Source organism: Triplophysa rosa, linkage group LG2 (assembly GCF_024868665.1).
Source record: "Triplophysa rosa linkage group LG2, Trosa_1v2, whole genome shotgun sequence".
Lineage (NCBI taxonomy): Eukaryota > Metazoa > Chordata > Actinopteri > Cypriniformes > Nemacheilidae > Triplophysa > Triplophysa rosa.
The window spans coordinates 27,779,111-27,803,308 of NC_079891.1; the positions used below are offsets into that span (position 1 = coordinate 27,779,111).

The window sequence follows — 24,198 nt, forward strand, 5'->3', positions numbered from 1 at the left end:
GCTGTGCATTTTTCAAATAGTTTTTTTCTAGGTTTAATGAAAGGCGAACCCCAGATTTTCAGTTTGGCCTCACTCTTTCAGGCATATTATGTGATTTTACTTAAGGGACATATTGAATTCTAGTTCTAGCACCAATCCTGAAGTATTGGCTCTATGATGCAATACACAAAGCTGCAAAACTACAAAAGCGCTCACTTGCAGCAAGTGCATTTGCACTTCCAAAAATGACCTGTTTTACTCCATCCCTGCATTCACAATAACCTTTCAACAACTACCCTTTCTAACTGGTTATTTATTAACTTACTGTAACGAGGAAGGCGGGAGAGAGCCGTGAGGGAACGTGCCAGGCCAGTGATGAGTGATAATGAGTGTCAGCTGCGCGCTGCACCGGTCTCGCATCTCTCATGGAGGAGATCGGAAGCATAAAAGGACGAGCGACAGGAGTGTACGACGAGAGAGGACCAGGCCTGGACATTGTGTTAAGTTTTATTTATGTTTGTGTGGCTGGCAGTTGACCGTGAGGTAGCTGTCGTTCCTTTACTTTCGTGTTGTTGTTGATTTTATTTAAAAGTTTATTTAATGTTTGCTGGTTCCCGCCTCCTTCCTTCCTTACTTTGAACTGTATTACACCTACCAAACCATCTTAATATTTAATTTGATACAGGCTGCACCATTTATCAAACATGGTTTTTGTGTTAAAAGAGCCCTTTGGCTAACGCTCTGCTGTTTTTAGTGTAATGACTGTTTGTGGTCTCCTCTCATTAGTTTATAATTAAAGAACCATCAATCTCTTTCGCTGGGCAGCGGCACTAACAAAGCATAAATAATTCACTTCTATATCCAAAACGTTCATTAGATTTCATTAATATTAACCATTCAAACAATCTCCACAGTCTTGCAAAACAGAGAGAGAGAGAGAGAGAGAGAGAGAGAGAGAGAGAGAGAGAGAGAGAAAATACTAATTCTTTATGTTGGCACACATACAAAATAAGGCCACTGGCTAAATTTGCTTTAAAGAACCTGTATTAAATACATTATCCATCCCAGAGAAAACATTGGATTGCTTAGAGATTTCTCTTTCATAGCTGAAGAATTCATGTCATGTTTTATGCATGTATTCACCTTACAAGCAGGAACTTGAGACAACTGTTGAAGATTATGAGGCTCTAATATTAATTTGTAAGGTAAGTTTTTGACACAACTTGATAAAAAACATGAATTTGGAAATCTCTGTCTGGTATCTTGGCAAATCTGTGCACAGCTTGAGGCACTAAAGAGATCCCTACTAAAGTTCCTTAGGGGACTTGTCTGTTTCTCAGGATAAAATTTGGGCAAGAGACAAATGTCTCCATTTCTTCTCACTGGTTTTTAAGACAAACAATTGCGTTATTAAAATGATCTAATTTGTGATGACATCACTGATTCCACATTAGCCAAAGTTTGTTTGTCTGCTTGAGATCCCTGTACGCCAACACAGAGAGTGCTTCCTTGTCTCTCTGCAAACAGCAAAGCATTTTAAAAAATCCAGTCAAAGTGAGTCATAATGTGACATCATCAGTAATGAGCTGGACAGTGCAATCCTGAAACATAAAACATTGAAATTAACCTCACACCTAAAAACGATTTTTTGTGTAAACAAACACTTGTGAGAAAAAGCACATGTTGGAAACACTGGAAAGCTTAGGTTGGAAAAACAAACATCGGTGTGCTAATATTGGCCATATTTTTTATATTCAATGTAACAAACCCCAAAACCGAAAGTCCAGATCTCAATTTGTCTGACTGGAGCCACACCCAAGCTGCGTGAGCACAGATTGGGATAGCAAACTGTCGTCCATCCCACAATGCATTGCTGCCTCCACACCCAGTCCCAACACACTCATACACACACACTCTCAGATAAAGAGTAGCTTTCACACTAGTCCAAAGAAACACCCTCTCCCAATACACACAAACACTAGAACACAAAATTATTGCATAAGCAATTTTAATTCAATAAATTTTTTACACATTTTCAGCCAATATTTACACATCACTGTCGGATAACACCTTAACATTCACATATACGTCATAAACAAGCGTTATACAGTATTTTGTTCCACTCAAATCTTCAATTTGAACATATACGCCCAGATTACCCGCCACCAACAGCCTTCATTGTATGGTCTCTCATCCAACCACGAAATCCTTCCCCACATCGCAACTGGGTCACTATGCTTTTTGGCCAACTCCAAACGAACTTCCACTTGGTGATATTTGAGTAACGGCTTCATTTGTGACACCAGTGTTACACAGAGCTCTTTATATGGTTGACTGAAGCACATTTGGTCTGAAGTAAACGTGCACACTACTGAACTCTTCTAAAGCGAACATTTCATTCTTGTTTGAGAAGGTTTTGGTGGTCAGCTTTACTAGGCGATGTTTCCTTGGTTTGATGTTGCATCCAACCAACAACTGGGACATCCAAGCAATGTTTCGCATGTAATTTGGTGGACTATTTTGAGGCCTTTTCAGCAGCCCCTGTGGTGGATAGGATGGCTTTTCTCCTGTAAACCTTTGATGCCTAATAGAATACACCTTGCACAGTGTGTGAGCTATAAATCCTCTTCAGTCTACTTCAAGTGGCCCACATTGAGTACTCCACCCCTGCCTGCGGCATCCCAGCACCAGCTCAGAATCATTTTTCCTCCCTAATCTGACCTTCCCGAGGGACTGTCAGCTCGACCACCTGCTTTGATGTTTCTGAAACCAACATAATGTCTGGTCTAAACGTGGTCTCTATCTTTGTGTTTGGAAATCAGAGCTGCCTCCGCAGATCCCTCTTAAACTGCCAGTCTTTCACGCTATGTAGCTACTCAGTCTCTATGTTTGTGTGTGCTGTGGTTTCTCCCCTGGAATAATGAAGCGGATGGTGTGTTTGACAGCTTTAGTAGCTTCTTCTGGTTCAGGATGAAGTTAAAGGGGAACTCCACCAAAAAATGAAAATTCTGCCATGACTTACTCACCCGCAAGTCGTTCGACAAGCCTAGGACATCCATTCATCTTCGCAACGCAAATTAATGCTTTCTGACTCCTGCGCATAGACAGCCAAGCAACTGACTTAAAATTTTTTTTAAAACAGCAGTCAAAAAATGTGTTAATATAAGAAAAAAATACAATAATAAAAAGTCATATAAAATAATTTGATGTTATTACATGTGCAAAGACGGCCAAATCTTCAACCACTACGCACAGCCAAAATCAGATAAACTGTAAAAGAATTAAGCCTGGAGTGGACAGGAATAGTTTTAACCTGAACAGACTCTGATGTTCTAAGTAGAGTTAAGGATAGGACTAACCTAGAAACCTGGATAAATATAGACCCCACACAGGCTTGAACAGAATGGATTAAACAATGTCTTAACCTGAAATACTCTTTCATGTATGCACATACACAAACAAATATAGGATATGTTTCGCTCCCTACCATATGCACACTCACTCATTTATGTTTCCAATATACTGTAATAAGTGCTCTATCTGTGGTAAAGTCAGCACAGGAGCACACATCAGCTCAGATCAGCTGGAGATCTGTGTCTCTCTATCCATTAGCATTACACACCATCAGTCAAAGAACACATCATAACATACTGTTTTATATTAAGGTTTATTACATGTATCTTTGAGGTGACAAGCCCAAGCCAAGCCACACATGCACAAACACGCACTCGTACTAGCCAGCAGAACTAAAGGGAAATAATCCATATAGCAAAATGAAAAACTAATAAAAAGCAGAAAAACAGCTGGGGGCAGGCTGGGTGGGTCTTGGGGGGAAAAGAAAGAGAGACAGAGAGAGAGAGAGAGGGGGCATTTGAGCCGAGAATGACGTTTGTATGAGCGAATATATAATTGTATACTGAACATCACATATGACACCATTAGAAGGTTACGGAGTGCAACACAAATACCAGACATTCCCTCTGCAGTCATGTGCAACATACTTCCACTCGCTTAACGTAATCATGAGGCAACAGTACAGCTGGTTCTGCCCCTCGAGACCTTCTACGGCCAATAAATCCACACTCACAGAGACTTATCTGCCCCAGCCCCATCTCCAGTCGTTCATACTGAGCAAAACTATCTCTCTCGGGGGTTGAAGCCTAAAATTGGTTTTGGTGCATAGTTGTAGAGGTCGACCGATATGGGTTTTTCTCTGGCCGATGCCGATTTTTAGAAATCAGGCCAGCCGATGGCCGATATGTTTGGCCGATTTTCTTTTTTCCACCTTCATCTCATTAAATCTAATTAAGTAATAAGAAGTGATACAGAATATTGCTTAAATTAAACATTTATTAAGGAAATGTCTTTTCAAATCAGTGCACTGGATTAAGAAAGATTGTGTAAGCGTTTATTGCAGGGTACAAGATAGAGGTCTAATTCATTGTAATAATACATAGCTCAAAACTTTTAAGCACCTTCTGTAACTGTTCTGAAGCATGCTTTTTGTTTATGTTTGTTGGCAGACATTGCTTTTAGTCAAATGGTCATAATCTAAGTTAAAACAAAAATTTAAAAAATCACTCGTATTACATAGCCTGCTGCTCATAACTGCGTTTTTAGTTATATTTAGCTTTTAGCCTTTTTCTAGCCTGACAGGAAAATAGATGCTCTTGTGGTCGAATGCGTTTAAACAGCCGCAAAAGACCGCAGACGGACATAATGCGTAAACGAGGGGAAACAACAAGCCAGGATTTAAACTTTGGCTGAAGACTTAAAAGTTTGGTTTAATGACGAAAAACCAAGCAAGCAGAATGTTTTCTCTCCATTTCAGATTTCTAACACACACTAAAGGTGTCCACACCGGGACGATAATCGCATCGTGACTAAACAAAGGGCACCAAAAGACCAGGCGTAAAAGCGTCATTTCTATTTAAAAATAAAAACGTCTCGAAAAACGCTGGCGATAAGCACATGCGATTATCGTCCTGGTCTGTTCGTACCTTTATGCTGCAAGAGGCAGCGTCCCGTGTTCCACAACACCGCTTAGCTGCTCATAGATTCACCTGCCTGTTAATCGGCCTAGTTTGGGGCACAATCAGCCGATGCCAATTAATTAAAAAATCCCAAAAATCGGTCGATTTATCGGCCGACCTCTATGTTGAGCTTTAAAAGGCTTTGATTATGGCTGAATTTGACTTTAGTTATAGGGCCAGGTTGGGGTTAAATGAATAATTCACCCTAAAATGAAAATTTTGTCATCATTGTTTCAAAATCCATATGATTTTCTTTATTTATACATGGCAAAATACAGTAGCAGATGTTTTGTGGAACATGTCATAAGTGAAAGCGACAGCTATGGTGCACTTGACTTGCATTGCATCCCAAGTCATCTGATCTCAAGCAATAGCTCTGCGTGAAGAACAGAACTCAATTTAAAGTGACCCAAAAAGGAAAATTCTGTCTTCATTTACTCACCCTCTTGGCCTTTCAAACATGTATGAATCTGTTCTGCAAAGCACAAAAGAAGATATTTTGAAGAATGTTGGTAACTGAACAATGGCGGTACCCATTCACTTCTATTGTGTAGACACAAAACCAGTGCAACAACGGGTACTGGCATTGTTCAGTTACCAACATTCTTCAAAATATCTTCTTTTGTGCTTTGCAGAACAGATTCATACATGTTTGAAAGGCATTGTTCGATTACCAACGATCTTTAAAACAGTATTTTGTTTTCTGTATTAGAAAGAAAGTCATACAGATTTAAAATGACAAGAGGGTGAGTAAATGAGATTTATTAATGGGTGAACTATCCCTTTAAGCCATAATTAACTGAACATCCTGCCGTCCTCTATAGTTCTCACATTTCATTTGTAAGCAATGCTATTTGAAATCATTACCATCAAATCTGACATGGTGCATCTTCACGCTGCAAGTTTAAATATACAAAAGTGCCCCTGAGATTTTTTGCACTGCATGGAAATTTGGAAAAGAGCAGCACAAAAATTAACATGCAAAACATCTTTTATCCTCACTAGAATATAGAACAATAGTGAAAAGATGACATTTTAAACTAATCCAAATAAAGTGCAACAGTCCAAAACAGACAAATTTGTGTCTTGGAGTTGAATTCAGATCTACTTACGTCATAGTCGAAGAACACCAATTACAGTCTCCCTAAAGTATTCCCACGGTTTGTTTTCCACCAGTGTGGTAAACAGTAAATGTGTCAAAAAATTCTAAAATGCCGAGTCAGATCTACAGTTCTAGCCATACAACAAACCCAACTATACTCCAATACACTCCACAAACTGGAAAAGAGAACTTTGGATTCTGCAAAATCACATTTCAAACTGCTTCTGTGCTCTGGTCTGTTACTGTGTTTACAGTTTGTTCAGAGACCTGCATGAGTGAAACTCCCTTTGACTTTTACAAATGAACTTTGAATGTCTTTCCAGAGAGTTCTCCAGCACATACTCATGGCTTTATTCATTTGTTGGACGTAACACTCACATGATAATCGTGATGAATTTCCATTCAGCTGTTCAACTAACCCCATTTTCCCTGTGACACACATTGGGCAGAGCTTCAATACATACACACTCCCTTTCTCACCTATTAGGTTTTATATTCAGTGATCTAGTAACTGTATATTATCTACTAGATTTGTTTATACATAAAATCCAACTAACCATTCGATGTACTGTTTAAACCAATAGTCAAAATCATATAAATCTTACATTAAAGGGACAGTTCACCCAAAAGTTACCAAAAGTTCAACCAAAGTTACAACCATTAGGAAAAATGACAATGGTAGTCAAAAGTGCCCCAGAACTGTTTGCTTTCCTACATTCTTCAAAATATCTCATGTGTTCAACAGAATGTTTCCTACTATGGTAGTCAATGGGGTCCAAGAACTGTTCGGTTACAAGCATTCTTCCAAATATCTTTCTCTATGTTCATCAGAACAAATACATTTATACAGATTTGGAACAACTTGTGGGTGAGTAAATGAGGATGGAATTTTTATTTTTAGGTGAACTGTTCCTTTAATTTTAATAGTTGATCATTCAGAAAATGCTTTTTATACGTTTAGATTGCGTAATGCCAGGCCCTCACCACAAGATAATAAATCGGGCCGATTTCTCCACTTCCGACAATCCTAGGCAAACTCCCGATGATCTTAAACGGCTCTACAGATTATTTTATCAGATTTTCCTATGGTGTGTGATGTGTGTTAAGAGTGAATGTACCTGATCGGAAGAACATCGGAGCGGCCTCGATCGCGAATCATAAATATTCAACATGTTGAATATTTACAATCAGAAATCCTGATGTGTGGGGGGAGGACTTTCTCCGAGGACAATCGCACAAAAACGCTGTTGATTGTCAAGTAGGACGAAATTATGCCCAATCAGAAAGCCAGCTGAAAGAAGCATAACAACTGCATCATGACTTCAACCAATCCCTTTTCTTTCTTCTGTCAATTTTCTGTCAAAAGCATTACAAAACACTAACAAACACTATCATCGCAATTACAAATAATTTCAATAAAAAAGAGACGGTAGTGGTAGGAGTACGAGTGTGCTGATGCTTTAAGGTAGAACAGAAAAAATAGGTCCAGTGGAGCTAGTGGAGCCAGAAGACTCGTTCAGGTGATAATGTCAGCAGCTATTTACAAAACAGTATTAATATTCTTTTTTTAATTACTGTGAAGACATAAATACAACTATACTGTATTTGAAAGTTGCAATAAAATTATATCGAGTGCTGTGCCAATTTAAATGCTTTAGACAACGCTGCTTGAGCAATTTCTCAACGATAAATAATATTTTTTAAATCACATAAAAGGTTTATGTACACATTTTTTTATATTGAACACATACAGTATATAATAAACATACAGTGAAATAAAAAAAAAGTTATTCTGAAATCTCGAGAGAATTTGCAAGATTTCCTGTGTTCACAGTCAGGACTCTGTTTGAAAATCTGTTCGTGTGTGGTGCTGTGCTTCCTTCGTCACATCACGGCGCTCCACACATTATAGGATTTTTTTTGTCTCTCACAGTTTGAAACTCTTATAAGATTTAAAAAATCTTTTGGTTAGGCCCCAGCATTAGCAACACAAAGGTGGGTGTGGGTGTGAATAAAAATATATACAAATACTAGAACTATTCAAATAAATAATGTTTTAAAACACTAACCTGTGTGAAGTGGCAAAATGTGGGTCAAACACACAAACAAAGTAACACTGCAGCAATTTTCTGATCGTGATTTTAGCCCTGCTGCTGAAAGCTTGATCATTCAAAAGCTTTCTCCTCATCAGAGAACTTTATGATCATTATACTTGAACTGTTCGAATATCAGTCTTTTCAAAGTAGATTCAGGCACAGCTTTTAACCTCCATGTCTCATTTATTATGCCAATACACAGAACAGTTGATCTAAAAGTAAAACAAATGCTACATTTTCTTCTCATTTCAAGTCCACACAGGTGAGAGGAAATCTGCGTTTTGTTCTGCTTCGTTCTTTTATTGAATATGATGATAATGTAACAAGCTAAACCACTGTAGTGGGTTTTAATACATTATTTCTTATCAATCTCACAAACACCGTTTTGCGTCATTTAGTCGGTAAATAAGCTCTGAAACAGAGACCACACGGTAAACTTAAAGCTGATATGGAAAGTCCAGCCATCAAGGGTTTGTGGGTTTTTGTTTATCTTATACAATAAAGATAAAGATTTCTCAGTCATACACATTTAGTGCCAAACAAAGAGTTTGGACCAATCGCAGAATGGGATCTCAGCTTGAACTGTCCTTCCATCCACAAGAGAGGAATTTTTGTGTTATGTGTAATTTTGTATGTTCCTCATAATTTATATCAGTTAAATGAAGGTATCCATTTTGTTTAATTCCAGCAGGGAGAGGCTTCATTAAATAGCTCATAAATGGCAGCAATTTTTGCCATTGTTCGGTTCCCAATATTCTTCCAAATATCATCTTTTGTGTTCTGCAGAGAAGACATTCAGGTTTGAAATGACAAGAGGATTAGTAAACGATGACAGACTTCTCATTTTTGGGTGAACTATCACGAGAAGTCTGAGTAGTAGTTTAAACCTATACTTTCAGGCACTGAAGCAAGAGGAAAGCAACTATGAATGGAGGAACTGACTGACTAAACTAAGTGACTAGTTATGGATGAACAGAGAACTTGATATCTTAAGAGATGCATCAGGTGGTGAGATGGAAAGAAAGAAACAATAAACAACACTGACAATAAGATCCTTCTTTGGATTAGAAAGAGAAATAACATTGGGTTAAAAAATTCCAGTATGCAATAAGGAAATGAAATAAGGCAGCTAAATAAAACATCTTAGCACATACAGTATGTTGTGGTCCCATGTGCATCACACTAGCAATACACTTTCAGAAGACAGTAGTAAAATCCTTCAAATGAAAGAACTGTACTGCCCTCAAACTGTATTTTAACAGCAAATCAAACAAACAGCTAGGAGTCAATGGCTACCTTTGTGTGACCAACATTATCAGATATAAATATCTGTCATCTTATAATGTCATCATATAATATTGTCATCTTGCAAAAAACATGTACTTAGAGCCAAATTGATGGAATTGCTGTGTACTCCAAATTACATACTGTATGTACACATGAGGGTACTCTATCTTAAATCTTGTTAAATCTGTAGAGTAGAAAATATGGAGTAAAGAACTTAAAACTATGTGGAATCAATTCATCCTTAACATAACACAGTCTAATGCAAATTGTATGATACAACATGCAGTGTAAAGAGACAATCTAACCAGCATTGCATGCTTTATGTTATGTTTTTTCCTAGATCTTATGGCTCCTTACATGTGACCGACCTCTAGCCCTCATTTCACCTCATCTTTGAGCACCACTGGGCCATCTAGACATGATTTAACTCCTATTACAATCTGTTTACATTAGGGCTGCAACAACTAGTCGATAAAATCGATAATAAAAATAGTTGTCAACGAATTTCATTATCGATTAGTTGGTCTGTGACGTCACTTGCGAGCTGTGCAGTTATAAATCAAGCGCGTCTTCTTCCCTTTTAAAATTACAATTTTAGACGTGTCTCTCCGTGCAGCCCGAGCTGCGCTGTTTTTAAGTCAAATGTGTCTCTCTCTCCGTGCACACGTCTCTGCGTGCAGCGCGAGGTTCGCAGTTTTAAAGTCAGATATGTATCTCCGTGCATGCGTCTCTCCGTGCGGCACAAGTTGCGCAGTTTTGAAGTCAAACGTTTCTCTCCGTGCAGCGCGAGGTGCGCAGTTTTAAAGTCAGACGCGTCTCTCCCTGCAGCACAAGTTGCGCAGTTTTAAAGTCAAACGTTTCTCTCCGTGCAGCGCAAGGTGCACATTTTTAAAGTCGAACGTCTCTCCGTGCAGTAAAAGTTGCGCAGTTTTTAAGTCAGACGTCTTTTGCATGTAGCTCTTCAAGCCGCACAGTTTTAAAGTTTAAAGGGGAGAGGTCTTTTAAATGACAAAATTAAAGATTATATTAGTAAAACCCAATTTGTGGCTAAATACTCTGATTTGGGGGTTTATTTGGTTCAGAGGTGGGGAGTAACGAAGTACACTTTTTGAGTATCTGTACTATACTTAAGTAGCCTATATTTTTTCTAAGTAGGCCTACATTTTACTGTTTCACTACATTTGAATGACAAAAATCTCACTTTTCATGCCACAAAAAAATAATTATTTCCTTGGCCAACCGTCCCCTACCTCCCACGTTTGGGAGAGACTATATTGTCAGCTGCTTCTATACCTGAATCAACTCATCAGCCTTGGTGTGTTTATTAGGGAGTCATCCACAACATTTTGAGAGAAGGTTAATGAGTTCAGTTGTGTATTCTTTTCCCATTTCTGATTTAGTTATAAGCAAAAGATCTAATTAGACTTTTTATCTGATTAATCAAAAAATAATCGTCTAACTAATCGATTATCAAAATAATCATTAGTTGCAGCCCTAGTTTACATTGTAAAAATTGATGTTCAGAAAGGTTAATGCACAAAAAGGCCTTTTAATTTTTTTGTAGTGTGTTTTTATTATGTAGTGATTTATTCACCATGGCCTAAACAAGAACTGGAAGAATTAGTCCGATTCCATGCACTGCATTTAAAGGGCCGGCGTTTCTCTTAGCATGCACAGGCTCAGCAGCAGCTCACTGCCATTTATGCCTGGTGAGTCACAGTGATATGCCTGCGTGCTAGGGCAACGCTTGCAGGCCATGCCCCAGTAACCCAGTTTCCCCGTACAAACACCCTGTAACAGCCCAGAAGTGGCCACTGTGTCATCTGTTACCTAACACACACTCACACCGGAGGAGGGATGTACCTGTCATAGCCCCCACAACCCCCCAGTCCCCCGGGGTTGTGCTCTTTTGTCTATCTGTCACTCAGCCTGTGTGGGTTTCCTACTAATGAGAACCTTCGTTCAAAATCATTTAACATCTAGAGCAGAACAGGGCACAGTAAGCTGCCCACACAGAGCAAGCCTGTATTCACAACACAGCGTACATAAAAGAGAGCAAAAGAGAACATAAGTGACAGATGCTGCTTTTAAAAACACACTGGCTTTACCTCATTAGGTTATACCTGATGTAATTATGATCCAGTTAAAAACCGCTGGATCGGCCAATACAAGACAGGAAAGTGCAAATATTCTGACGTTTGTCTTTTGCTCAGTGCCCTATTAAATGCATGTGACTGTCCAATTGTAAACAACTGTCCTGTAATTGTTTTTATCAAGCTCAGTTTTCCTAGCATTTCTAATTAACAAGCGTTATAGAAAAATATTTGTCCATGCATTGTTCCATAAACTGTTCTGATGTTTCTGGTAGACATCCAGCGAAGTCAGTAACCAAATTAATTAATTTACATTTAATATACATTTCATATTTACAATTCACTTCTTTGGGAAACGGACTTAAGTTCTTAAATAATGCACTATACATTTTTATCAAATGTAATATATTATTTTGCAAGATGTAAATGACTCAGTTTTTTACGAGGCTGAATCCAGCTTCTTATTCGCAGCTTCTTACACACTACACAAACAAAAAATACAACCAACAGACCTATTAAAACTGAATCAAAATGTCAAACTAAATCAATATGTCTACAAGACTAAATTATGTAAAGTCTGACATCTGAAACAGGGAGTGCTTTTGATGTACGTCTTCTAAAATTGTATTGAAAACTATTGCCTTAATTGGAAGAGCAAGTGACAAATCATAATTTGTGGCACATACCTGAAGCCTATTGTCTTTTTAAGAAAAGGGGTGAGTCCCACCCAACTCTCCTGTTTCAATAGGAAACTCCTTAAAGTAAATGTTCCAGATTTAAACAGATGATTAAGTGTATATAAGTTAACTATTAAAATGGAAAGGTAGTCTAGTGGGAAATAATAGCACGGGGTGCTTCTAATTCAGAATCAGAAGGAGCTTTATTACCAAGTATGTTTATACACATACAAGGAATTTGACTTGGCGACAGGAGCTTAGTGCAGAAGAAAGTGTACACAAACATAGTGCAAACATATAGATGAAAGAGATGAAATATACATTAAGATAGAATTTTTTTTTTAAATAATAACAATAATGCACTATACACAAAAGTGAAAACATATAGACAAAAATAACATATAATTGTTTAAATGAATGTGCAGATGTGTTATTTACAGGTTTATCATATTGTTTCTTACAATGTACAGTTTCCATGCTATGTGCAAGTGTGCAATGTGATCGACAGTGTGTAGTAAGAGCTTTTAATTGTTCAGGTGTCTGGCTGTTCTGGTGGTCAGTAACCTCTGTCACTAATAAGTTGTTCGTATTGTTTAAAAGATTTGTGTTCCTCTGTGTATCAAGTACTTTTATCAATTCAGTTTATCTAAAAAAGTCAAACATTTATAATGAAGTCAAGCTGATCAGGTATGAATCCTAAAGGAGTCGGGACCAATCAGATTGCGCGCTCACACCAGCACTCGCGCTCCAACACGCACAGACATACGCAACTCACGCGCGTCACAGAGAGGCAGATCGGTGTACTGTATATAATCCTCGCGGAGAATGTACACAGCAAAACCGGCATACTACATTTCAGCAGGTGATCGCGTTTAAAATCATGGATAACTTGCGTCTATTTGTAAATATTAAACTCAACACAACATTTATATTATCCCACACACATTTCGACATTTAAAGACAACAGAATGTAATAGATTCTCAAAGTGAAACGTTGTATATGTAACCAGAGACGCAAATTAAATGGAAAATCTGAGCGAGTAGCCGAGCGGCGACCGGAGCACGCGCACACATCCAGTGAACTTTTTATTCCTTTCATTGAAATCCAGGGCATGACGTCACTGCAACCGGCTCATGATTCTCAAGTCATGAGTTACATAACTTGCAATCTTTTCATAACTGCTTTTATTTCAGGGGCTATTAAGTGCAGATTTCAATGAACATGTCGACTTTATCAATCAAAGCATTATCTGTGACCAAACAGGTTATATAAAAAAAAAAAACAAGACAACATCTGCTGCTCTTGACCTTCATTGTAAATAGCCACAGACGTCAAACTCGGGAAATGAATGAGTATGAATGAGCAAACTAATGAACTGCATTAACTGACCCACCATTCATGCTATAACTATCTCTAGTACTTCAGAATACATAATTTTAAAAGTTTAGAACAAAGTACACAGACTAACCAAACTATCAATCTGTTAAAACGCAAAATCGTTACATAATCGCTAAAACATACGAACTACAAGTTTACTTACAGTTCGTCCTTATAATAACAACGACATAAACGAATAGGTTTCAAACCGCTCAGAATATCTACAGCACCTTGGCGGTTTCTTGTCCATGTCAACTCGTTATGAACTCGTTATGAACCATGCACCGGGGGCCTTTAACACAATGACACACTTCTCGTATGCTCTAATTTCACAAACTAAACCAAGAAACACCCGGCTCTACTCACCTAACCAGAGACCGCCACGAGACACCGACTTCAACAGAAAAGTTGTTAGGAATCTCCAGCAACGAGACGCACCGAGAGCTTTTTTGACTTACGCATGAAATCGAGTTACATAACCGGCACCGTTTCTGCGGGCAATGAGTGACTTCCAGAGCGCCTTTTTCATTCACTGATGTTCATTTTCCAACGCGCACACCTCGCTCTTTACGTCATCAGCCGTCGTCACACCGTAAAAGGAGAGAAGGGGTGTGGCCGGCCGGAGTGAGGCGAGCACGGATTCGCCACGGTTGGCGGAGGCGAGCGCGCGCGCGTGTACACACCCTCCCGCCGCGCGTGCGCGCCCGGTCTCTGAGTCTGCTTTCAAATGGTTTGAAAGGCGCCCAGAGAATGTCATCGGCGGAGAATTAAGGACGCCGTGTCTCGGTGAGGCCAGTTCTTCGCGTGGTGATAAAGGGGCGCACGGTTTACAGACAGGAAGCCAAGCTAACGTTAAATTTACTGAAATGTCAGTAAATGCGCGCGAGCTATAGAAACTTTGAAAGTTGCGCTCGAGCTTCCCAAATGACGTGGGAGTTTTGTAGGCATCTCTGTTATGTAAGCGCGATTGTTTAATAAGGTGTATTTGCGTACATTTGCGGTTGTGATTAACGTTACTATAAAATGCTTTGTTTAGTGGCACTCAAGAAATGTAAAAAATTGATACACGCAACAACAAAAACACTACTAATAAAAAGTAAGAAAAAAAAACATTAATAAAAATAAAGAGTTGTATATTTTTAGTGTGTTTAAACTATTTCTGTAATATTTTTTCGTATAAAAAAATCACCGTGATTTACTTCTGCTGAACGATCTTATAAATTGCGTCACCTTTAACCCCCAGAGCAACGCAACGCACGGCACATAGCAATGTGCGATTTACGATGCCCATTGCCCACATTCAGATCAACACTAACACGTATGGCTGACGTTTATGTAGACTAAAAAAATACTTTCTTACTGTACGACTGTGTTTGTGGACACCTCGACATGCGGGCGGTGGGTTAATTGGATCGTGCTGCTGTGGTCTGTATCTAGGTCATGGCAGACTGTGATTGCCATCTGCCGGTGCTTTGTCAATGAAACGCCTACCAGCAGAGGTCAGTCAGCTGATCTATACCGAGTCACTGTGCTGCAGCTAAAAAAATGCAACATTGCATTTTACTGTTAAAAAGTAACACAGGCATTAAATTGAAATCATATTGTTGTGGCATTATATGCTTTACAATAGTCTATACACTGAATTAATCACCCGTTAGAGCATGGCACTAGCAATGCCAAGGTCACGGGTTCGATCCCAGGGGATTGCACACAGTCAGAAACAAAATGTATAATACAATGCAATGTAAGTCGCTTTGGATAAAAGCCTCTGCCAAATGCATAAATGTAAGTCTGATCAAGGGACAGAGGAGATGGCAAACATAAAACTAAAACAGTTTGTCATGGAGTTACCACTAAATGCACAGTTCAGATAATGATGTTTTTAAGTCTTCAATTAGCTTCTGTGGGTTACGCTACAGTTAGGAATTTCTACCTTCATTTTCTCTTTCTGCCTCAGACTAGACTTTAAGCATTTGTTTAAAAAATTGCAAGATAATGTGAGTGAGAATACAGTCTCCATGGCAATAGTCGCTAGTCGGTGAATCACCCTTAGTTACTATTGCACAATCAAAATACAGGATGTGAGCTCAAGCTGCTGTGTCTATGGCAACTTAGCGCATTTGTTTGATTTGGGGAACAAGTTCTGGTTCTGCAGATTGAGACTGGACTTTCACCAAAAATATCTGACAGTCTAGACCGCTTTCTATCCCAAGCTCTCATGGCTTTGCCAAAGGCTTATTTTCTTTAGATCAAAATACTGGATCTGTCCCATGAGCCACACGGGTGACTATCAATGTTTTAATACTGTACCTGTGACTCTTCCTTCTGTGAAACACATAAGAAGACATTTTGAGAAATGTCTCAGTGGTTTTGTGTCCATACAAGACGGTGGGGTCCATGTTCTTCGAAATATATTATTTTGTGTTCTTCAGAAGAAAGAAAGTCATACAGGTTTGGAATGGGCATGGATGCAAGAAAATAATGGAATTTCTAAATCCCATTCACTATGTAATGCTCTTATGGTGTTGCAATGATGTACCCAACTAACCTGTATAGGGTGTAGATTCCTGTTTATCAAACACACTTTTCATTTAAATAGTCCCACCCTTCCTCTTTTTAATTCATCTTTCTACACTGTGTTGTACATGTATGCATCAACCTATATAAAGTGCCTCTCGCCCGAATGAACTGACAAGAAGTGTTAGAGAACGTAGCTATGTTTAGGGTCTCTTTAATCATAGTAATATTTAGTTCAGTGGTCCTATTGGGTCAGCAATGGTGTTCAACGAAAACGGACAAAAACACGCGTGTTTATACTGATATGATTCATATGAGGTTAATGTGGTCAGTATGTTTCATTCAACATAAAAAGGATGTATTGAGCTGTGACCGCATAAATATCAAATATTCTTGCAAGTGTTGATGTAGGCTAATCTTTGTGCATGTTAATGAAGTCAGTAGCACCGGTCAAGACTTCTTGACCGTAATGAGGTCATGTATTGTTTAATTGTATAGAATCACACTTACATTCACACAGGAAGGATTACACAGCATCCTCTCACCTAGCTGCATGTGTGTTTACACGACAGAATGACTCAAAGAGAATAATAGGGGGAGATTCAAACACACACATACCCACCCATAAACTCGTGAACATATGCACACTCACGGACACACACGCACAGACATGGATTAATAATTGTGACACACAAATATACAAAATCTCCGTCATCCCTGTGTGTCTGGGGAGTGGGTGGCGAGTTAAAAAGAATGAGTGAAGCAGAAATCGAGAGGCTGGTAGTGGTTCTATCATGTGCTGTGTTGATTTCAGGTCAGGACTGCTATGTCTGAGGAACAGTTGGATAACAGCCATCCTTGTACTATTTATGTGCAATGGTCCTCCTGCTGAGGAGCAATAGCTGCTGCACTGTCTCAGTCAGATCTCTATTTTCTATTCGCACATTGTTCGTGTCTTTCCCTCTTTTGCATAATTTTCTCTTTCTTTTTAGAAAACACCACTGGATGAATCTTGGACCAGTTTATCTGCTCTCCTGAAACATAAGGCCATTATATAAGCACTTACTGTGTATACAGTACAGAGACTTCAAACTTATAGGGACAGTCTCCCGCGAGCAAGCATGAGGTTAAGTGCCTTACTCTAGGTTACCATGACCTGTGGGAGCTGAGCCAGCATGCATACTCACAGCTTGAGAAAGCACACTTTTATGAACCTCATAATTGAGATAATGCCCTGCATGTCACAGCTTCCCTATGTGACAACTAACGCCGGGCTTCTTTATGTGACACATTCAACTAATTTGACCTTTTAAACGTCATGTAATGTTCTGTAATGTAGATTTTCAAAGGGTATAGCGTGGAGCAATATTACAGAACTTTCTAGCTACTTTAGATCTGACAAGTTAAGAATCCCAAATGAAGTCGCCATGGTTACCATACAGATAAGACTATACTGATAAGCCCCTGAAGTTTAGAATTACTCAGCTACTCAGTATAAGTGGAGAGGGTGGAATGGAGAGAATGCGATGAATGGGAAACCAGGAAATTTGAGAAATTCACTATTTCCGTTCTTCCTCTTCCATCCAGACATGGTCTCAGTAATTCCACACTCATTTTTCTGTGCTTTTCCTGTCTCCCCAACAACTCACTCTCTCTTTCCTCTTTTTCACAGTCTCTTGTTTTATGGCTCAGTATGCTTTAGCAGCTGTACTGATGAAACACAACACCAGTAGAATTGATCCAACCCCTTTTTTGACAGCCGTCATTGGATTTGGACAACCGTCATCTTTGAGGTTATTTTTTCTGTTAAATTAGGCCTATGTAAAGTACTGTATATATAGATCATTCAGAGTCAGGTATGTGCAGAAACGTTTTATTCATGATTTCACTGACATCAATCACTGGTTTCCATCACTGGCTTATGTGCTCAGGACCTCAGGTTGATCCACCTATACCAAAATTCACGGGAAGTTTTCACCTATGACGTCTAGAGCCTTAACCTTGTTGCAACAAGTGGCACATAGTGGTTTTTGGATATTTTACTGCAAAAAGGTTACAAACTGCATCTTTAAAATGCCATTATAAAAAGCAATAAAAACAGGAAAATACATATTTCATAATTCTGAAAATAAAAAATAATTACGTGATTAAATGCATTTTTAACTAAACAATTATAAACAAAGTAGAAGACTGGAAATTCTTTTGTGCTGTTGATCTTCTCAGGAATGTGAACTGTGAGAATGATGTCGATTTTCTTTTCTTCTTAACAAGTGACAGTGGTGGAGGTGTGTATCATCTTCTAACCAGACTGAGCCTAACAATGGTAATTTTGAGTGTGAGTTAGTAGAATGGAGAAATTTATTTTATATTTACTATATCGATTGCCTTGAAAACATCACATGACATGCCTTGAAATGACATTACAACATTAAATCATATTAAATGAATCATGGTTCTGACCTCAGGAACTCTGAAAATGAGAGTTTTCCTCAAAGTGAACTGGGGCTCCGGAATCTGCTTGGCATCGATTTTCTTCTTGTTAATCATTATAGTTGCCTCTATCCTGCTTACTTCATCATTGACATCAATGAGGATCTTCAAGATGTCCTCACTCCTAAAAATGCAAAACCATGTAAACTTATAAAAAGGGAAGATACTATCTTCTCTTATACCAGCTTAAAGTATAACTTTAATATCATTAGTGCATACAGCAACAAAATCAGTGGGGGCCTACCGTTGGCTTCCATCCTTTAAATGCTTGCAGAGGGACTGTATAAACCATGATCCACTGCCTGGATTTCGCATTGCACGACATCCTTCAACCGTAGACATGACTGTCAAAAAATCGGAACCACTGGCAATGGTGTATTCATCCGGGACATGGTTGAATTCTTGGTCAGGTTCACCACCTGAAGCGTCTGCTTTAACCACAACTTTTCTCTGCATCTCACAACCTCTACATGCCTGAATGAAGAACACTTTAGGCTTGTCAACAAGAGAGGGACAGTTGACACCATCAAATGGTGATCTTATGTCCTTCAAGGTACACCTTTCCTCATCTTTCCCAAGGATACCACATTGGTCTCCATGACTCAGCACACAGCAGACAAAGCAGTCTCCATGACGGCCATCCTTACTGTATTTTGTCATAAGATTTTTTATTTCATTGGCGTCCAAATCGTTATGCTTCTCCACCACAAAGCCCAAAAATTAAAACACATCCTGCAGAGAGGCTGACAAATACAGAATATTTGAGCTTGTTATATATAGGTAAGCTTTTTGTTTACCTTTTTTTTGTAAATATAGAGAAAAAACTAGTAAAACCATATATAAATGCTATTGTAAGAGTAATATGTTTTTCTTCTTAAAGAAGAGAAAGTTTGAATTGTTTCAAGATTTAAAAAAATAAACAAAATTTCTACTGCCTACCAGCATCAAAATGGGATCCCTTCCTCTTCATTTGAAGGTTTTTGAAGTTCTCATTATTTATAATAACACAGAGTCCACGTGGAATACTCTCCATTTTGTACTCTTCTCTCTAAAACAAAAAAGCAGGTTGACTGTTAAAGCACAAACATAATCAATAAATATTTAATGTGTGTGGATGTTTGCAGTAAACATCTAATAATTTAAAGTGTAAATGTGTTGCATTGACCCGCTCCACTTCACTACCTAAGTATTTTGTTTATCTGAAACAAAAGGGATACACTGTATAAATATATCATAAAATCCACTGTACCATCTCCTTAGTCTTAGATCATTATGTTGTATATATATATGCTAAATGAGAATTAAAACAACTTATTTACTTATTTTACCCAAATATCTGTTTACAGTCAGTACAATCATTCTTAAAATATTATAGTGAAAGACATTAACATAAAGCATCTTAAAACAAAACATAGTTTAAAAATAAAACCACAAAAATATTTTATTCTTAATAATCTGCTATTTATTTATAATCAAATGTAAAGGCCGAAATTAAACATTTTATTACAAAATTAATTTTGACATTTGAAAAGGATGTCTTATGACTACCTGGGGTCTCATGGCTGACGCTAGAGGTCGCTGTTGCCTTAGGTAGAAGAGCTTCTAAACGGCTGGATATTGTCAATTTTTTGTAAAGAGTTTTGTCATTGTTTTCTAAGGAGGAAAAAAAACGCTCGCTTGCTTCACATCCCTTCACTTCCACACTGTCAATCATGGCGCGAGCCTGATCCGATCGGGTTTTGGTCCTGTGCAGTATAGCTTCCGTCTCGTCTTTGTTCAATACTTCGTCCTTAAGAAGATCATCCACCAGATTCTGGATGACGGGCTCGGTCAAACCCTCCTTCAGACGAATCCGAAGTTCTTTCAAGATCTTGTCTAGAATTATTTAGTTTAATAATTCATTATAGTAACTGCAATATAATTGTAGCCTATGTAATAAGTGCAATATAATAGCCTAAAGGTTTGCTATATATTATTACGCTTTATAGTTCTTTCACAAAACTTTTACTTTTGCTTTCATTATCATTGTCACATTTCTTCAAGAAAATAGGCTATCTATTCTTGTTTACCTTTACATCTCACACGCTGGTATATTTAATGTATAATAATCTTACCTGCCATTTAGTCATATACAATAAATGCAATTTTGTCACTTTAGTGTAGAGAGCGGTGTCGGACAAAATCTTTAACGGAAGAAAGGCCCTATTCCAAATGGCGCACTTCATGTGGTTCTTGCGGTCTCGTGGACTTAAATTGCGCGTGCTCGCCAAGTCTACGAGTCCGTAGGGCAGGGGTCTTCAACTACTTTTCTTTGAGGGCCAGATTCCAAAAGTATAAATAGGATGCGGGCCAGTTTTTTACCATATCCTCATTTCTTCTGTTATTTTGTATTTCTGTTATTTATTGCGTTTTGTTCATTTTATACTGTTTTTGTTGCTGTTACTTATAGGCCATATATTAAAATGCACACAAATATTTGATCCAGTATTTGATGATATTAAATTAAAAGGGATATTGTCTTTTTAATTGTATTTTATATTCCTTAATGCGTTACTTTACCCAAAAATTGCTACTAATTTACTCACCCACAGTCCTCCAGTACATCCAAGATGTGGGTGGCATTGTTTTTTCAAGAAGATATTTATGAAGATATTTGGTTGAATTAAAGTTAAATCATTAAAAGTAAAAAACGCAAATACATTCAACACAAAAGTAATCCCTGCCCCTTGTGAGGTTAAATTAGCGTTTTATAAAGCGAGTCAATTGATCTGTGCAAGAAACTGAACGCTATTATCACATCTTCGGGAGAATACCAATCGCATTGATGTGCCCCACGCACTTATAGGGCAGATCCTTTGTATAGTGCGAGTTCTGGGGGAGATGAACAGCTGTTTTTCGTAAATATAGCCGGTATACATAATGAATGCTGTAATAAAACAACACCGTTTTCCCCTTATCTGAGACAACCGTTCACGTGGTTGTCTCAGATAAGGGGACCGTTCAACCGTACAGTTAGCCTACTTTCAAGGGCACAAAACGCGTTTTAGAACACGACCTATCGCGTGCGCAAACCGATTGCCTGTGGTTGTGCAATGCATTGCTGATTATAACGTTGTAAATAACATTAAGTTTCTTGGACTGACCGATCAAATCGCTTTATAAGACGTAAATCATTATGAGCCGCGGGAATTACTTTCGTATTGAATGTATCAGCGTTTTGGACTTGGACTAAAGAGGACGTGCATTTAAAGCACACCGTTCTTAAAGTCTCTCCGCTTATTTTAAATGTTAAGGCGGGCCAGGTAAAGATGATTGACGGGCCGCCAGTTGACTAGCCCTGTCGTATGGTGTCCCATTTGTCTTTTTAGCGTTCAGAAGTCTGCTCGCGAGCGCCTCCTTTGTGCCCTCGCATTGATGCAGACCAGAGTCGGCGCCAGGGTGCACAAAGTGAGGGGGCTGCTATGTTTAGTGGGGGGGGGGGGGGGCAGGGTTTAGGGGTTTAGAACGGGATAGTGTCCCGAAATTTCATTCTACCCGTCAGATCATCCTACCAGGCATGCGCACATCAATGTTACGTCATTCTTTTTTACGTACGTCTACGTTTCTTTTATGCGGATAATCTGACAGGGTATTTAGGATGTAAATTTATTTTTAACGTGTTCATTTTAAACTAGTAGGACGATCTGACAGGGTATTTTGCATTGTAAAATCATCCTACCTGTTTATTTTGTCGATGTGGTTTAGATTATATCCTAAAATTTGCCCTGCGGTAGGAAAATCTGACAGGTTGGACAATTCGAGGTTGAGACACGGCACATAGGCTGAGGTCTCGCTCTGTTCTGTTTCAGTGTGCGGCTCTTGGTGTTAAGAAGCAGCACTCCGCCATGCCCCAGTTTTCTTCTCAAGTTTAAGTTTTAACAATTTACTTTTTTATCAGAGATAATCGCGGAAAACCTGATCTATATGCAACGTGGTAGGCTAACCAAATCATACTTGTAAAAGCGGCACATTCGCACATAACGAGTGCGCGAAGAAATCCATGTCCGCACACGTCAGCGCGCGCACTGCCTTTTTCATTGAGAGCCAGACATTTTTTACTATAACACAATAAAAAATCTAGTTAAATCCTGCCTATGGCGGGTGCGCAATACCTGCGAGTTGTACAAAGTTTTTCATCCAGTGCGCCCTGCCGTTTTGAAGTTTAACAATTCTAAATGTCCATTTCGAGGACAGCATTGCATATTTCGCATAGCTTTTTCAAAGCTAATAAATTGAACTGAACGAAAAGAGATGAAAGACAGTGTATGAAAGACACTGAAACTGAAAGGCTAATTTTTTTATATCAACTTGGAGGAGAGCAAATGTTGTATGACGTTTTGACAAAAAGAACTGGAAATACACCGATCATAGCCTACATAAATTCAGCGGAAGTTAATAAATGAAGATTATTAATTTAGACGCATATGTAGAAAAAAATATATAGAAAAATGTCAAAAACAGGTTTTAAAGAAAAAGTGACAGAAAAAGTATACAGGGGACTGTTCCCCAGTAGAGCTTTGTCTAAAAAAAGGATCGCATCAATATAACAACACTAAAGAGCGAGCTCTTGCTTTCTGATAGACAGCCTGTATCTCCACTTGTCACCGTCTGCATAATAGTAATGCCCGTTTCTTGTTAAGCAATGCATACAGAAACGTTGCCGCTTGACGCAAGCAGCCCTTTAGCTTGTGTTTTAAACAACACATGAAAGTACAGCACAAGACAATGTCTTTAAAATCTGTTAACGAATAAATAAATTATTTTTTACCCTCTGCTCTTGTTGTTTCTTTAATAAATGTAAACCAAATTCATTCTCCAAATGTTTTTTTAATGATATTGCCTTTTTTCATTTTAAAAAGTGAGGGGGCACAGTGACTGAAGTGGCCGGGCCATGCCCCCTAGTGCCCCCTCGTGGCGCCGACTCTGATGCAGACTCCACTGAAGTTACCTACCCAGGAATCCTTGCGAACGCCCAATCACAGAACGGATGGGAGGAGTGTCGTGGATGTAAGGTATATACGTAAACATGACGGATACATATTTAAATGTACGTTTTGATAAACAGTTTTTTTTATTTTCCATAATGCCAGCTATTCAAGAATAAAAACTTTTAATGCAGTGCATTTTCTTACTTAAGGTAATAAGCCATGTTTTGTTGTAGATGTGTAGTTGTCTCTGGGCTCTGTAAAGTTGAACAACACAGCTTCTGTATTATAGAGAAATATTAAATATATATGCATATACACTCACCTAAAGGATTATTAGGAACACCTGTTCAATTTCTCATTAATGCAATTATCTAATCAACCAATCACATGGCAGTTGCTTCAATGCATTTAGGGGTGTGGTCCTGGTCAAGACAATCTCCTGAACTCCAAACTGAATGTCAGAATGGGAAAGAAAGGTGATTTAAGCAATTTTGAGCGTGGCATGGTTGTTGGTGCCAGACGGGCCGGTCTGAGTATTTCACAATCTGCTCAGTTACTGGGATTTTCACGCACAACCAT

At 38.5% G+C, this 24,198-nt stretch overlaps 2 protein-coding genes across 3 annotated transcripts in view; both read right to left on the reverse strand.

Moving 5' to 3' along the window:
- Positions 1-14,210, reverse strand: part of npas2 (neuronal PAS domain protein 2) — a 62,799-nt gene extending 48,589 nt beyond the window's left edge. Inside the window, exons 1-2 of one of the 2 annotated variants that reach the window (XM_057354666.1) lie at positions 14,012-14,210; positions 7,233-7,405 (exon numbers count right to left, since the gene is read on the reverse strand). The gene's annotated coding sequence lies outside the window, so the exon portion shown is untranslated. The remainder of the gene's footprint in view (positions 1-7,232; positions 7,406-14,011) is intronic. The other variant, XM_057354648.1, reaches the window with a different exon arrangement.
- A 3,818-nt stretch (positions 14,211-18,028) lies between these two features.
- Positions 18,029-20,922, reverse strand: casp22 (caspase 22, apoptosis-related cysteine peptidase). The gene is given in 6 exon segments (XM_057349700.1): positions 18,029-18,476; positions 18,623-18,776; positions 18,897-19,395; positions 19,592-19,700; positions 20,175-20,527; positions 20,767-20,922. Coding segments are annotated over 6 exon segments (1,137 nt in total). The 5' UTR covers positions 20,774-20,922; the 3' UTR covers positions 18,029-18,461.
- Positions 20,923-24,198: the final 3,276 nt, after the last annotated feature.